The sequence below is a fragment of the Grus americana genome, chromosome 1, assembly GCF_028858705.1.
Source record: "Grus americana isolate bGruAme1 chromosome 1, bGruAme1.mat, whole genome shotgun sequence".
In the NCBI taxonomy this organism is placed as follows: Eukaryota; Metazoa; Chordata; class Aves; order Gruiformes; family Gruidae; genus Grus; species Grus americana.
In genome coordinates, this window is record NC_072852.1 from 90329474 (window position 1) to 90344249 (window position 14776).

Consider the following 14776-nt stretch of genomic DNA (forward strand, 5'->3'; position numbering starts at 1 on the left):
GCAGGGTTTCTACTAAAATGTTGTATTAAAACATTTTCCTTACTGCATTATACCTACCTGTCCTTACACCTGCTTGTTGGATATGCATCCCTTGCAGGTCACTGTGAAGCCAGGGTTAGGAGGGTTTCTCTTAGGACACAATATATTAAGAATTACAAGACAAAAAGCAACTTTGGCTTACTGTAATATTGAAGAATGGTTCTCTAGATAGTTGATACATTATTCCAACTGTAGAGAAAGCTGCATCTTTAAATAAATTCTTAGGTGTTAGTGGGATACATGCAGCTTTTCAGTGAGCAGGGAATTTTAGTATCTACAAATAACAAGCAAAAATACCCTGTGTTATGCTTGCAAAATAATTGGACCTGGTAGGCAGTGCTATTGACTGACTTTATAGATAAAGAAAGATTACAGAAAGGGGAAGGTCTTGGGCAGACTGTGTCAGTCTCAGAGTCAGGTAAATACAAATGCATTCCTGCCAGGGTCACAGCTCCACTGTTGACATGTTTGACTTAGGTTTTTCCTCTAGTATTTCATTTCTCCAAAGTATTTTATGTTGAAGACAGATCAACCTTGAAAGATAATTAATGTTTAAGCAACAGCTGAAATACTAAATTAATTTCCCTACTCTGAGCACAAGGTTAGACTAGGTAACAGCTGCCGGTCCCATTCAGCCTGAACTGCTTACAGCAACAATAAAAACATTTAAATACTGATGGTTCAGGTTAGGAAAAAACAAGGACTTAAAGTCTGGTTTTGTCTAGTTTCAGGGCAACTTCCTCCTTTATTACACTCTTACTAAAATATTCTAGAAAATCTTAACCCAAACACATAACTATTTTATTGAAATTCACAAGAGATATTTACAGAACTGTAACTGGCTCCAACACTTTCTCAAAATACAGCACTTCAGAGGCCTGTTTGACAGAATGGCTTGCATCCCAATGAACACTTAAGTAAGAAGCAGGACAGCTATCCAGCTATGGAAGAAAGGTTCCAGAAAACTTGGGTCAGTTTACTGTCAAGGAGACCTTGATCCCCAAGGCCTGAGGGCTGGGAGGTAGAGGCCAAATGCCCATATGCATGCTGCCATGCAGAGCCCAAACTCTGCCTGTGTTTTCATTCTCTTAAGAAAATGGGGGAACATATCCAATGTCCACAGTGATGTTGGTATAAAGAGGATGCCTTGTCTTGGAAAGGAGCTTGAACTCTAATGAATTCATTCCATCATCCTTCCATGTTTTTCTGGTGTTGTGTCGGGTAGTAGGCCTGTAGAGGGAATAATACATGCAGTTAGATAGAAGAACAAAGGTGATGTTGGCAGCTGAAGCTGCAGAAGAAACAGTCTTCCAGAGAGGGCAAGGGCTTATAGCAGATGAAAGCTACTAGCAGAAGAGCCCCAAGAAAATTCTTCTCACGTATAATACAGACTCGAGAGAGAAGGCATTTTCTAATCTGTTTAGTCTTATAATAAGTTGAGTATTCTGAACAAGGACAATTTGGACTGGAGACTAGCAAGGTGGCAACTACAGTCTGCAAAAAAACCAACAAACTGGCAGCCAGCTTAGAGAGACCTGGGAGTGCAACACAGGCTTGCAACAATGGTGTATATAGGCTGCAGTAGGTAGGTTTTAAGACAGGGTTGTTATGGAAACCTGAGTTTTGAGATGATAGAGGGAAGCGTGCACTGTCAGTATGAGAAGCCTCTACCACACTTGACCCAACACCCTCCTCCAGCTCTTTTCTGTAAAACTGGGTCTTTGCTAAGGTCTCTTATAGCACCTTCCTCATGTCCTCAAACTAGAATGCTGCTTTCTGCTATTTTAATGGCACATTGCAAATCTGCAGATTGAAGAGCAAGTTTTTGTTATAGGGGAGTTGTAACAAAGTAGCCCTTCAAACAACTACTCCTTGGTTACAAGACAGGCAGTATATTTTTTAAAGTTTTATTCCCTGAATAATTTGATGCTTAGCAGTAGGAAACAAGGAGAAACCCTTCAAATGCGGAGACAGGTACAGAATGATTCAGTTGAAACTGACTGGGAACCTTCTTTAAATAGCCACATTAAAGCAGAAAAACAAGCAGCAGCAGTTTTGAGGAAGATAACTGCCTGCCCCCACCACCCCAGAACAGTTACCTTCTCCAAGGCTCTCGTGTCTCAGCCTCTTCATTGTAGTCCATCACTTTGTAGCGTCCAAGGTGAGGTGATGTCCGAACTATTTCCATTCCTGCTAACCGAATCCTTTAAAACAACAAACAAAATATTTGCTTAGGCATAAAGATGCAATTTCTAGGCAAGTTACAAAGTCAGAGATGATTTTCAGTGTTAATGCAATCAAAGCAAAATGCAGAAGCTGAAAGGAGCAAGTTTAACACCATGGTGCCACATTATCTTCTCTAGCAGTTCTAACCAGGCTTGGGCTGGAAAGCTGCCAGCTGCAATGCACTTCAAACGGGGTACAAAGAGGATTATAGCGAGCAGGGAGTGAACAACGGCATACAGAGCATTCAAGAGCAATTTCCACGAATTTGACAATTGAGCGTTATTTTCACTTCCTCGTAAAACCAGAGCTTTTACTGCCTAGAGGTCCATCACCTAAACTTTTAAAAAAAACCAAACCAAACAAAAAACCCCCAAACTTGCAGTTTCTGAAAAAAAGCCAGTCCTGAGTTTCAGATCCAGATTAAGCTTTTCCCTGTTCTTTGAGAAATGCCATTCATTCAGATTGCCCGATTAGAGGACTAGCTTCATAAAAGATTAGTGATAAATACAGGCACCAGACAAACAAGTGTGAGCTGTTCAGCTGCAGAACAGTTAAGAAAAAAGTGAACTGAAGGCTCAGAATTCCAGAAGAGAGCTCCTAAAACCAGCATTTTGGGTGACATTCAAGCAATCCATTGCTGATGGCATTTATGTTAGTTTACTAACAAGAAGTGCTGTAATAGTTCTAGGGCTAGCAAACTTCTTTTATCATAGGGCAGCTCTTACAGAGAAAATTCCTGTGAATATAAGAATGACTGTTTGCTCAATCAAGGTTATCTAACTGGCATGTTTGCAGCATTTGATTGCCTTCCCTTGAGATCTGGTACAGCAGCAAGCTGCACTGAAGCACGAATGTTATAAAGCTGAAAGAGGCTACAGAACTGAAAATATTTGTTAGTCTAGAGCCATCAAATGATTACAACACATCATTGACAGTATGACATAGTATTATTTCAGATTGAGTTTTAGACAAGGTTTCTTGTTTTCTGAACATAAGCTTATTGCACATTCAATCAAAAAGACGACGAAAAGTGAGAACACTGAACCAGCTTTGCTGTTATAGTTTTGCATTGCAAGATTAAACTAAAGATGTAATATGAAACAGTTACTATATTAATTTACTGTTAAGAAGAACTCAACAGACTTTCCTGTAGTTGATAATGTTAACACATAAGCGGTTCCAATTAGAGTAGTGCTTTCTTCTAATAAAAGGTAGATGCTGGTGTTTGCTAGGACTAATATTACAGAGTACTACAGTCTGCCAACTATAAGCAGCAGCCAGCATTTTTTTCCCCCACTAACTCTGCTTTAATAAGCAGTATCCCAGCATAAAAGCTTTACACAGGATTTTTTTTCTTTTGAGATTTCAATATCCAATTTCAAATAGTAATTAATTTTGTTGCTACATGGTACGAAGTGCTTGAGCAGCACCTCCTAAAATCCAAATCCCTTTAAGTGCATCAAGCTGACCATTCAAAACCAGCCAGCTCATTCCTAACTTATGCAGGTTGAGACTTGAATATTATGTGAATAAATCATTAACAGGCACTGTCCATGGCCCCCACATACCTGTGGGCCAGAACATTGCTAATCGTTAGTATAAGTTTTCAGAGAAACACCACATGATTAACTTCCCTTCAAGAAAGGGCTATTTTGGGATTGACATAACCTACTTGCCTCAAGAGATTTCTGTAAGGAAGTGGACTCCTATGTGTAACTGGCATGACTCTCTACCACTGGTACTGAAACCATTAGGCACATTAGATGCCTAAGCTCTACTAAGAACAGCTGAATAGACCCAGCATTGTCATGTTTGATTTAAAGATCTATTTTCCTGGCATTCCATTCCTTTAAGTAAATGCTGAATCTCTAAACACTCATACACCCTTTTAGTTAGCTTTCTCTGAAAGGCAAAGGAGGAATTCTATGTTAGAAAACCTGACTTTCAATTCCCAGAAGAATACTGCTTTGTAAAGACTCCTACAGTCCTCAAACAGAGCATTCCACCGAAACTGTGTAACTTGTCACACTGTGCAAGACCAAAAAAATCACACAAGGCCTCTATTGTCAGTTTAGTTTTATAAACTCCCCATGAGCTTGCCTCAGTGCAGGATGATGAAGGTGCGCGGTACAACTACAAAGCTGAACAAAGAAGCTACAGCCATGATTTCATACTTGAAGAATTTGCATTAGGTAGAATACCTGGAACTAAACTTACTGTATTCACTTCTATAGCATGCTGCTGCCATGGCAACTAAAGTACCAGAAAAAATATCAGATCTTGCTGTCACTGACTCACCATAGTACACTGCCTTCTCCATCGCCCAGCACTGGAGACAGAAGTTAGGATTCCTTGTGTTCCTTAATTCCAAGTATTGGTGATTAGGTAATACTTGGAGCAACCTAGAATGCACTTAAATTCCCAACTGTCTGAGAATTAATAAGTACCTTCTTGGTTTTCTTATTCATCAAGCTTGTAGATTCCTTTCCTCCCTTGTGGCTGTTAATGTCAATGGAGTCACTTGTCAACTACTGGTGCTTATAACCCCCTGGATGCACTCCAGAGCGACTGAAGGCACAAGCATGTGAAGTAACATTCCACCCTCCAGAGTCTGAGGAAAGCTTTGTCCTCCTGGCACACAATGATTGGATTCATAGATTCTGAGCCTCTTCGGACACTAACTATTCCCAATGCCAACAGCATTTTGGATTATGATGATACTGCAGCATGTTAAGGAACCACATCTTTGTTCCTTTTGTAGGGTAACGCTACATGTTTCACTAGTCTGCCTGGTTCTATTTTAAGCCTGTCCCGCACATTAGTACCTTGCAGCAATGTCATCATTTTCACCACCGCTGCCCCAGTATGTGTTTGGAAACCCATTCATCTTCATGTAATGTTCTGGAGTCAGAGCAGATACACCCCCAAAAAAGGACTTATATGGCAGACTAAAAGAGAAAAAAAAAAAACCATCAATACTGAAGGCTAACACCAGTCCTTCACAAACTAACATCATGATCAAAATCACACATATATCACATAGACAGTCGTGACAGTGCCAAAACCCAGTACCCAATACTAGTGTAATTTCTATCATGTGATGTCCCCTCCATCATTCCCCCCACCAGCAGGCCAAAGTAAAGCTGGTTTTGAAATTCACATCTTGTGTTCATTCAAAATACTTGCATCCCATCACACATGTTCCACGTAATCCAGTAATTCCCGCCCTACATTTTTATTCTGGAAGGAAAGGCAAAGAGAAATCTGCCAGTCATTTGCCACCAAGCTAACAGTGGAACAGGGAACTGCAGGCAAGGAGCTGTTCAAGATTGCATGCTTAGGTTAAGAATACCCTTTTTTGGGGAAGTCATTAGTGCAAAACAAACAAAAAACCTCTTAAAGGCTGTTATCTTCCACTGTCCCCATTCATACCTTCTATGCAGGAAGTGAACCAATTAGGATATTACATCTAAAGCAGATGGGAGGCACTTACATGTACTGAAACTTATCCATGGCACTAGCCATGTGCTTGGGATAGTATTCATCACAAACATAGAGATTATAATCATTCTCAGGGACTAAGTCCACGTCATGCAGGAGAAGGCAGTCCCAGTCTTCATCCTTCAGGGCTTCCCGGACACCAACATTAAGCAGCTTTGCTCGGTTAAATGTACCATTCCCCACCTGGAAAAGAAAACCTACATTTCTTCACCAAGAAAGCAAAGAGGATAAGCCAATTAAAATTTGTGTTAGTAAAAAAAGCCTTATTCAATTGAATGACACAGGAATGAATCAAAACTGGCTGCAAATTTCATGCCCCAGACTATGGACATTTTACCCACTCTCTTCACAATATTCTCAGCAATTGTAGGCTTTGCTATGTCAGGGGCTATGGACTGTGGGCACCTGAAGAAGGCTGATTTTTAAGAGACCGGTAAGTCAATTCTCAGGTGCACATCTGCACATCAACACTTTTGTCCTGACCACTGCTTATTAAAGCTTAGAAATGAGAAAACATATCTTAGTCACAAACAAAAAAGCTTCTCCCTCCCAATCAGTTATAATTTTTAATTAATTAATCCAAAACTTGCTCTCTCACCAGTGATCTTTTGCAATACAAGTCCAGGTCAGTTAAACATGACTGTTTGACCTGCATAGGTTGGCCCACAGCAAGGTCAAGCTAGATGGTTTTATTTGATACAGTCTAAAAATATCCCACTTCACTTTAGCATTTAGTCTCAACAGTTTTTGCTCAGTAGCCTCACTGACAAGCCACATTCAACTCTTGAACAGCTGAGAATACAAGTTAGCACTTAATGACATCTTTACCTCTCTAGAAGAAAAAAAAAAAAGCAGATCAATAGCAGAGTGATGATCTTGACAAGTGGTATGGTGTTTCAGTCATTAGCAGCCATTGAGATGGGACGGCATATAACTGACCTGCTGTCACACCAAATGATACTTCCACATTAGAAGATTCACATTTCTCGTTCAGAACCTAACCCTTAACTGGGAAGGTCAGCTACACCACCAGGCACATCTGGTTTAGGTTTACCTGCTGAATCAAGTAGATACTGTAACTGAGCTGCTGGCGCTGCAAGAAAGGATGAATATAGTAGAGAAGATGGTGAAGGTACTTCTCCTGGTTCCTGTAGGCTACAAGGATGGCTGATTTGTAGCGGGCCAAGCAGTGAGGTGGCCTGTAGCGGCCACCAGACTGAACAAAAGGATTTTTTTTGATGATCATTCTTTCACTAGGGAGCACCCTGAAGGTGATGGTTAACGGACCAACTGTAAGGACAGGCAGAAAAAGAAAGAAAAAAAAAAAAAATCAGTGATGTTTCCCAGCCTTCATTCAAGTCTATTAGATTAACTACATATGTTTACTACTTAAGACACCAGCCCTACCCTAGCACAGAACAGTTAACAATGCCATGCAGATGTGCCCACATGATTAATTCCACCACTGCCTGATGGTCACCTCCCCACAGCTTCACACCGAGGGGTGCCAGGCTTAGCACCAGGCCAGCAGGCTACCTGCCAGAGAGGCATCCTGAGTCCTGGCACAGCCAGCAAGCCTCACCGGGCTCCTGCAGAGCTGGCTCTTTCCTGGTAGTGGCTCTCTACTACGCAAGCCAACCTTCTGTCTTGTGTTGCTTAGATGGGATCCTTGAATAAATGTATTCACTGTAAGACTAGCATTGAAAATGAATTAATATGGACACACCTGCTTTTGCTACCCATAAGGAAAAAGTCTCTAAGCCTCTTTCAGAAAAGGTTCAAGGACAAAGATGTCCAAAAGAATATCCAGCAGGTTGGGGGAAGAAACAGTTTAAAGCCTGGATGAATACAAACACTTTAGGAAACGTTAACTTTATAAAAAAAAAAGTTTCAAGTTCAATATGATGTTATAACCACAGGCCACAAGGCCTGTATTTGCTATATTATTTAATTATACACACTGTAATAGGCAGGCAGTACTTCAAAGTTTTGGGAGAAGCAGATGACAGAACTGAGAAGGCAGAGGAGAAATGTTACATGTTTTCAGGAACAGACACAGGGTGGCAAAAGAAACTACATATGATAGTTCCTCTACTCATCACCATGATTTTAAATGCAAAACATACCCAGCATGTTTAACAATTTTTACCTAATTAAAAAAAAAAAATCCGCATTTTAATCTGAATTCTTCCATTCTTCAGATGGAAAAAGTTTGACAAGTCACAAGTAAGAAAGAATCAGTATAAAGCGTCAATCGCCATTTTAACACGTCTCATATTGTAGCAATACAAACAAACAAATTCCACAGTTATTTAAATGCTCGTCCTTCTGGGTAGTGAGAAAAGGTTCCAGAACTAGCAGAAGAGTTACATTTATACACAAATCATTGTGTCTTAATGGTTTCCAACCACTACCAACTTCTAAGGAAATAAAGCACAAACATAGAATAAGATTAAAATCTATTACTTAAAAGAACTATGAAGAAACCTTTACCTAATCACAATTAAAAGCTGACAATTTCAAATGACAGCTTTAAGTAGGACCAACAATTCTCTGCAGGCCACGCTACACAAAGATAAAATATTTTTTGCACCACAAGCCTGTGAGGCAAGTTGTTGGGTTTTGATTTGGTTTTGGGCTTTTTTTTTTTTTAAATAGCTATAATTAAGTTTTCCCTTTCCTTACAAGCTCAGCTTGAAGCAAGTTTCCAGTAGCTTGTAAGTCAGACTCCCTCTTAAACCACTGAAATAAATTATTCTCTCAAAAACTTCTGATAACGAAGCTTGAGAAAGAGCAAGTATTTCAGCCTGGTGTTTAGTAGCTTTCATTTGAGCAGGGAAAGATATGAGTGTGTCTTAAGTCTAATTAAATATTTAAGCAATATGCCCAGAAGATACTTCTTCCAACTCTTCCTACGGTCAAGTTTCTGCTACAATTCTAACAAAAAAAAAAAAAAAGTTTAAAATTGAGCATGAGTTCACCCACATCCTGTTTAACTGACACAGAGGGAAGCAACATCCCTCCACGGGTTGCGGGGGGGGGTGTTGGAGGGTTTTTGGGATGTTTGGTTTTGGTTGGTTGGTTTGGGGGGGGGTGGTTTTGAGCACTAACAAGGCTTAGGGACTTAATTTGGCGTAAGATTCAAGCTGTCCATTCAGAAGTGGGAAAAACTGTGCTAGTACGTGGAAGTTGGCATACCTCATATTTCTGATGGGCAAACCTATACTAAGTGTCTCCTCTTCCTCCTCAAGGAACACACATAATGGCATTTCTTGAAGGTCGGTCTGAACAGCCACTGATCCTATTCCTCACACTGTCAAAAAGGTCTAGCCACTAAGAATCCCACTTCATGGTTTGTTTTTGTTGGTTGGGTTTTGTTTGTTTTTAAAAGGAAAACCTGAATTTTGCTCATCAGCAAGATTATGCAATAGCTGACTCTTAAGTACCACTTTCCCTAAGTATCTAAAACACAAGGGGAATTTGATTTTGACTGCGTTATCCTCAGTAGGAAACTGGAGTACATTGCCATACCTTTGTACCTGAAACAGCAGAGTAGTTCTCGAGAGAATCCTGCGGCAGACCCATGAATCTAGGTCACATTTACTGTTAAGATTTTATTATGTTATTACCTACTTCATTGCAGAGAGTTTCCTGTTCTGCCTTTAAGACCACTACATTTCAGTCCAACATTGTTTTTAACCTCTAGTTTACGTTGCTTTTTAGACTTATGAACTCCCTGATTAGCAGATCTTTTAACAAAAGCACCATTAACCACTGATTTGATGACAACTGGAGCTTGCTAAAGAAATGTTATATTCAGATCAGATTTCAACTACAGATCACTGCTCAAAGGAAAACATAAGAAAGGGAATTAATCCCTTTTGTTCTCCCACAAAGGCAGGGTTTTGTTTTCTTAATACAATTGAGGCTCTTTGTATTGCAGAGTAAGATTCTATAGTGTTAACTTTAAATTAAAAAAAACCCCAAATCTAAATTTGGACATAAAGGCATGAGTAAGATAATGTACAATAGCTTCACTCCTGTTGTCTCCTTCCATACCCAAGCATGTGATTCATGAGGGTAACATCTGCATTTTTTCAGGTGTTTCAAGATGTCACGTTGTCCTGAGCTGCCTGGCTCTATACCTCAAACAACTCAGTCCAGAAACTCAATATAGTATATGTCAAGAAAAGCACAGAAAAAAAGTTAATCTGTGCTTTACATCTCCCAAACCTCTGGCTGCCCTACACTCCTTGGCTACAAGCTAAATTCTGGCGCTCAGGTCTCCTTTCTGCCCAACTAACAAAAGGCTAATGTGCTGTAACCCAATTAAATCCCAGATGTGAACAGAGCAGTTGCAGGCTGCACCAAATAGGGAAAAATAAAACTGTTAAAGCACAGCTTTGGGAAAGGAGGAAAAACCCATCTTAGATATGCTAGAAAGCACAGGATCCCAATTCAGGCAAGGTACAGAATCAACACCCTGAAGTGTCCAAGCAATTTCTCGTTAGCCTGGTTCCTAAACTACTTCCATGCCTGTACCATCACACGGAGGGTATTTAATAAATACGAAACTTTAGCATGTAGAGTTAAAACAATCCCCTGTCTGTATTGTTAGCCCGTGCCAGTGACAGCATACTCCCTGCTTGCTTTACTTCCTAGGCAACATTTGACTATCAGGGGGATCTATTGATTTTGACCAAATCTATCCCATCTTAAGAAAGAAACTACGTGACTTGCCGCACATTTAAAGTTAGCAGCTGTAATTACTGAATTCAGCCAGAACAAACAGAACTTACAAAGCTAAACAAATAGGAACAGTAGCATGGATGATTACCTCACTGAGAAAGTGCAGCACCACACACTACATTAATAGAGTCATATTTGTATAATTCTGTTTGAATGAAAGAAAAAAAAAGCAGACCAACAGCCTTAATTTAAGCACCAGTTTCTAATGACAGAATACAAGGCTGCCTCAACTGCAGCTGAAAATAAATCTCAGCAATACCACCTTTTTACTTCTCTTTAAAACCAAGAGAAGAAACTCTAGTAGGAGAGCATCCATTAGAAAACATAGCAGGAGCTACTCATTACCACAACAGATGGTCACACTCATGAAAAGGTTATGACAGATGGGAGTGAAATGGAGTAACTACTATAAGAAGGGCTTTGAAAAAAATTCTTCCATAGCATGAGCAAATTATAAACAGGAGAGTTACAGACAAGACTTTCAACTATTAAAGTTCTCAAGGGCCAAATCAACTCATTCAGGACATACTACGCACGAAGTAAGGTACCTCTTTAAAAAAAAAAAAAAGTCTGAGTCTTCTAGCATTGAGCTTCTTCCTGGTAAGAGGAAAAGATGAATCGAAACAATACATCTCGCTGCAGCATGAGAAAGTCAGATTTTGAATTTAAATGCTACTTCGTTAAGTTTGAATAAGCACAACTCTAGCATATAAACACTTTGCTTTTTCCAAAAATAAAGGGGGACAAAACAGACAACTTGTGTAGAAACTTTAACCTTTAAGGGAACTTGAATGATTTATTCATAATATTAATGAAGATACTGAATATCTAATCTAGTACAATGTTTTTCAAGTTGTTGGTGACAAAAGGTTCAATGGACACCACTAACCATTAAAAACATTAGTTAGCAAGAGTCTAATTCTTCCAAGGCAGAGATGTTTAGATGTTTATTATACTTTAATTCTTACTCCACAGCTCTGGAAGAACCAAGAAAGAGACAGATGAGCTGCAAGCTGATCTTACATTCAAATAGTTATCGAAATGATCTACTATATACATAAGTGGAAAAAGTGCTGTACTTCATAAAAGCCCTGATGCAGAAACCATTTAAGCCATTTGGCATTCCTCCAGTTACTCTAACACACTTTGGAGTGGACACAGTGACTTATTACCAGCTCTGGAGACTAGAGTCCTCAAGAATTGATTTGAAATCTCATTTAATGGAGTTTATAAAATTAAAAGGCATCGTTCTCTCTGATCTAACGCTTCCAAGAGAGATCAGTCCCATGAGAGAAGATGATAACCAATCGAGACATTTATAGAGTATTTATATATCTATTCATATATGCCCATCACATACAAAACAAAGAGCAACTACCTTGCAGAGTAGCATTCATTTCCCAGGTTAAAAAAACCAAAACAACCAAACAAAAAATCAAACAACAAAAACAAACCACCCAGAAGAGGCTGGCATATAGCAGAAGAAATAATTTACTTCTTATATTTAAAGGCAAATATAATTGAGTACAAGTTAAGTTGTAGCAGAGGACTCATTTTTCTTAAGCTGAATCTGTATCAATGGTCCAAACGATTTATATTTCGCAACAACAATGCTTCATATGCTCAACTCCAATTTTTTACACAGCAAAACTTCCACAATTATTATGCCTCATTTTTTTTCTCTCAGTCAACTTACTGTTTGTTTCTGTCTATAACCAACATCATGTTTTCATTTTAGCTCTGAAGTACTACATGCAGGCCAATCCCCTCTGTTCTCAGCACTCTCAGGGATGAGCAGAAGAGGTCTTAAAAAGATTTCACAGCTCTAAGACTACTGTAAATTTTACCCTGCATCTGCCTCCTCCATAGACGTCACTACTGTTGCTTATCTGATGTTTTGCAGGCAAGCTGCACAGAATTGCACCTGGTTTGGTTTGATGTTGGGGTTTTTTTTTTGTGTGTTCTTGGGGTTTTTGGGGGGTTTGGGGTTTTTTTTTTTTTTTTCAGACCAAAGCTTTCTCATTTGACTCTTTCAGGACAGGGGATTCTCATCAGTAGTGGAGGGAAGCAGGGTGCTGGCACATTTCTGCTGTGCTTTTCCAGATAAAACAATTAAGTTGGAAACACAGAATTGTAGCTTCCCCAAAAGCTATAGGTAGCGATGAACAGAGACTACTTTACTAAGACCATTACAACCCACATCTGTGCAAAAAGGCTCTGTATTATTAGTATTTCAGCATTTACATAGTAGGGCTGTTTCCAAGGGAAATGCTGAAGCATAAACCCAAAAGTTATCATACAATTTCATCATACATATTGCACGTATTTCATTTAACTTCAGCAACAGAGGAAGGAAGAAAACTGCCCAGAAGAACAAGCATCATTATGAACACTGCAGTCTAAAAAGGCTCATCCAAAGCGTCCCAGCAGAGTTCTCTAATCTCAGTAAGCAACTTAACACAAGAGTAACCTCAGCACTAGTATCCAACAATACTTCCACCTGTGAACCAAGGTCAGACATTTGCTCTTACTGTGCTCCACATGCGGTGATGAATTTTCCTAGAACAGCTGGGCAACTACTAAGTAGTGCTCCAAGACTAGTTACGTGCAAGATTTAGATATGCTGAAACCTGTGCAGCACAGAAAAGGGTAACTCACCACACAGTACTCCAAGAAGCAGGCATCCACAAAACAGCTGGAAGTGCATACTCACAGAACTCATCCATTCTTGGCTGGCTGAGTGGAACTGAGATTCATCACTTTACTATGAACAAACTTGCTTTAAGCATTTGACTTTAAATTTACTTCAAGTTTCTGAAGAGTTTTAGTAGTGCAGTAGCTGGGTTAATGCTGCCTCTAGGATCAGCTCTAATTTGGTCATAGTAAATACAAATTAACCTGTGACCAGACTTTAAAGGAGAAGTTTCTTAGACTAAAGGACACATAACAATCACAGGCCAAAAAGATCACCGTAAGAGCAAGGTGCCAAGCTACATTCTCATACAAATGATATTTAAAGCCAACTTAATCAATTTGTATTGAACTACAGGCTTGATACAAAGTTGAGACCAAGAACCCAGGAGTTCCAGTGAGTCAGAGATCAAAATTTTGCAGTTATCAAAATACATTTTATATAGGGCTGCCAAGGAAAAAAGAAAGTGTTACTAACTTGGTATTAACACAATGCACTGTTTTCACTCTTGTTCTACAATCTCTATGTAGCCAAATCCTTAATATGGGAAGATCAGCAAAATACTTTTCCTCATATAACCAATAAAAATGAGTTAATTAACACAAGAAAGCTTTGTCAGTGTATTACATCAGTATACCACTTTTAAAGTGGAAAAGTTTGAAAAATATACAACTTACATTTACAAAGTGCTCAGCGTTATCACATACTAAAGCAGTTATTTCAAACACCATCGCTTCATACCTACCAAATATTGGTGACTGTGCTGAGCAGTACGGCATAGTTTCCTCATTAGGAGCTTGGGTAAACAAGCTGAGATTTGTATACACATCGTGAGTTTTTGAGTAATCCAGAACCTGATGCGAGTCTAAAACCGCACGAAACACATTTGAAGGTCCACCTCGGTACAATATCAGGATAAATATTGCTTGGAAGACGAACAGAAACAGCAGAAAACAAGGATTTTCGACGCGAGAGAGGGACATAGCTTTTAGCCCATGCTCTGGTATCAGACCGGTGAGGAGTTTAACTGCCACGAGCTGCAGTCCTACGTTCAGGGCTACATCGCTGGGCAGGGAAGACCACCTCCTCCTCCTCTTCAAACTTTCTGAGGCGGCAGCTTGCTCTTCTAGCTTTGAGCCAAACCACCTCTTCCCGCTACAAGCTCCGCACGGCGGACTGAAGGAAAGAAAAAGCTGTTCAAGCCCATCCAGAGCAGAAGAGCCACGGGGACAGCGGCACCCTAGCCCGGCCCGGCAGGCAGCAGCACAGGCGCAGCGGCCGCCCTCCCACACCCTTACGCCTACCGCTGTGGGACAGTCTCTCTGAGGGGAAGGCAACCGCGGGAAGCACGCCCGGGCGACTCCGGGAGAACACCGCCCGCACACCCGGGGACAGAGCAGCACACGGCTGGCGGGGCAGGGAGAGGCGGGGCGGAGCGGAGCAGGCCAGCCTATAACCGCCCCAGAGGCTCTCGGCAGCCCAGGCTTCCCCCGCTGCGCCCCAGCCCGGGGGTGAGGGAGAACGCCCTCACCCCGCGGCGGAGGGACTGTTTCCGCCCAAGCGTCACGC

General features: G+C 40.4%; 1 protein-coding gene across 2 annotated transcripts; it reads right to left on the reverse strand.

The window, feature by feature from the left end:
• Positions 1–754: 754 nt before the first annotated feature.
• On the reverse strand, positions 755–14776 carry LOC129201545 (beta-1,4-galactosyltransferase 3-like). Of its 2 annotated transcripts, XM_054812993.1 has the most exons (7): positions 14512–14776; positions 13953–14383; positions 6821–7056; positions 5759–5949; positions 5091–5213; positions 2139–2243; positions 755–1269 (listed from the first exon to the last, which is right to left on the reverse strand). In XM_054812993.1, the coding sequence occupies exons 2-7, from the start codon at positions 14188–14190 to the stop codon at positions 1128–1130; spliced, it is 1035 nt and encodes a 344-aa protein (XP_054668968.1). In that variant the 5' UTR covers positions 14191–14383; positions 14512–14776; the 3' UTR covers positions 755–1127. The 2 variants fall into 2 exon arrangements, with proteins under 2 accessions (XP_054668968.1, XP_054668967.1); XM_054812992.1 differs by having other exon boundaries at positions 13953–14776.